General features: G+C 54.8%; 1 protein-coding gene across 1 annotated transcript; it reads right to left on the bottom strand.

The window, feature by feature from the left end:
• Positions 1-717: 717 nt before the first annotated feature.
• On the bottom strand, positions 718-1,860 carry LOC147983901 (uncharacterized). Its single transcript, XM_087540905.1, has one exon. The coding sequence runs from the start codon at positions 1,858-1,860 to the stop codon at positions 718-720; it is 1,143 nt and encodes a 380-aa protein (XP_087397031.1).
• Between the last annotated feature and the right edge of the window lie 481 nt (positions 1,861-2,341).

Raw genomic sequence — 2,341 nt, 5'->3', positions numbered from 1 at the left:
AATAATAATCAATTTATTATTGCCTCTAGGGCATATTTCCAACAGGAAGAACGGGCCGATCTCCCCATTAATGTTCACCGTTGTGCGGCCGGAAGAGACCAACTGCATAACTCTGGTCACCCATCTGTCGTCGAAACCTTTCCGAAGCAAACATTCCTGAAGGAAGGCCCAGCTGACCGTGTCATATGCCTTGTGGAAGTCCAGTTTCAGGAAGACTGCCTTGAGGTGTTTGGAGCGCACCTCATGGAGAGCTTCGTGAAACACTAGGACCCCATCAAGGATATAATGGCCCTGGATGAAAGCTGACTGATCAGGGTGAGTGATCCGATCAGCTATAGGGGCCACCCTAATGGCGTACCCCTTGGCCAGGATGCGGAAGATGACGTTAATCACCGTAATCGGCCGGAATTGTCGGATGTCCGAGGCACCCGGCACCTTAGGAATGAGCGTGATTACCCCATAATTCAGCCGGCCGAGGTCAATGGTCCCAGCCATGATCTCGTCAAATAGGGCCATCACCTCGGGTTTGATCACCTCCCAGAAGGACTAAAAAAACTTCACTGGAAGGCCATCCGGGCCAGGAGCCGAGGAGGAGTTCATGCCCTTAATGGCTGCCCAGACCTCCTCCTCGGAGAACGGGGCCGTGATGGCCGCATTGTCCGCCGGCGAGACTTAGCAGTGAGCAGGCCAAATGTCTTGCGCTAGAGCAAGACCTCCTCAAGGGGAGGCAGAGAATAGGTCTCTGTAAAAGCCATCAACATGCGCCCGGATGTCCTCCGGGCGCTGGAGGAGGGTCGGGCCATCCCACAAGAGGGGGATGGAATTGCGGCACCTACGACCATTAGCGATAGCCTGGAAGTAGGCAGTATTGGCGTCCCCCTTAAGGACCCAATTCTGTGTACCTCGCATGCGCCAGTAGGCTTCCTCGTCAGTGTAGATGACCGTGAGCTGATCTTCCAAGTCGTGCCTACGCATCCATTCGTCTGTCGAGAGACCAGTAGTGTCAGCCCGTAGGTCGAGGGCCTGGATGTCGTCAAGGAGAGCTTTCTTCCTCTCACGGATGTCCCGACCCACGTTAGCACCCCATCCTTTCATGAACTGCCGTGACCGCTTGGCGCAGAAATGCCAAGAGTCAACGGCCGACATGGCCCTATGGGGGGCGTCCCGCGCCTCACGCCAGCGGCCGACCACCGCAGCAGTGAAGCCTGGCTGGCGCAACCAGAAGGTCTCAAAACGGAAGCGGGGCGGCAGCGGAGGACGTTCATTCTCCGAGCAGAGGAGAAGGGGTACATGATCTGACCCAATCCGCGTGATCGCCCGCAGCGTTGCTAGGGGACATCGGATGTCCCACTCAAGGGAGACGAAAACCCGATCGAGGACCCAACGAGTCGGATCGACTTGGCGGTTAGTCCAAGTGAATCTGGCCCCCACACGATCGAGTTCCCGCAACCCCATATCTGCGATGCAATCATTGAATAATTGCATCCGAGGAAAGTTCACTAGGTTATTGCTCTTGTCTTCCTCCGTCCGGATGAGGTTGAAGTCACCGCCAACTACCACCGGGAACTGGGCCGACGCAACCTTCCTCCTGAGCTCAGCAAGGAAGGTCTCCGACCTACGGTGGTCGGCCGGGCCATAAACCGCGATGATCTCCCATTTAAAGTTTAGGGACCGTTCGAAAACCTCCATGCTCACAAAGAACTCTCCCCGGTCCATGCCCCCAACCTCAAGGGTGGCATCCTTCACACCTAGGAGGATGCCCCCCGAGTGGCCTGCGTTCTCACTAGAAGGGAGCCAGTGCCAGGCGAATAGGTCGGAACTCAAGTGCTCCAGTTCCGACAGGGAAAATTCAGTACGCATCGTTTCTTGGATGGCTACTATGTCAATACGCTCGGTTCGCATGTATTCAATGAGTTGGCGGCGTCGACCATCTTGGCCGAAACCGCGGATGTTCCAGAATAAGGCTCTCATCAGGCATCCATCGGGGGGCTGCTTGACCCCAGGACACGTGACGCGCTCTGGGCGCGGAAAGCCCTAGGACTGCAACCACTAATTAAGGAAGTGTTGCAAGTTGATACAGCATGGCAAGTGTCGCTGAAACATTTAATTTGTGATGCAAACCACAAATCGCCTGTTCTTGGCCATGAACAACTCAAACTATTGATTGTAGTTTGTACTTGGAACGTTTGGTGGGAAAGAAGGAAACGAGTGAACGGTGAGCGAGTTCAGTCCCCTGAGAGATCGACTATCTCAATTACGGAGCCCACAACTATTTTTGAGTCGGCTCTAATAAAGAAGAATACTGGGATTGGAAGACATGCCTACGATCGGCCACTGAAGG

The sequence above is a fragment of the Triticum urartu genome, chromosome 2A (assembly GCF_056163025.1).
Source record: "Triticum urartu cultivar PI428250 chromosome 2A, HENAU_Tu73, whole genome shotgun sequence".
Classification (NCBI taxonomy): domain Eukaryota; kingdom Viridiplantae; phylum Streptophyta; class Magnoliopsida; order Poales; family Poaceae; genus Triticum; species Triticum urartu.
The sequence above is the reverse complement of the archived record's forward strand: the minus strand, read 5'-3'. Positions and strand labels throughout refer to the sequence as shown.

Excerpts from the sequence above, each read along its gene's own strand:
- LOC147983901 (XM_087540905.1), bottom strand. The coding sequence starts at position 1,860 with ATGCGTACTGAATTTTCCCTGTCGGAACTGGAGCACTTGAGTTCCGAC.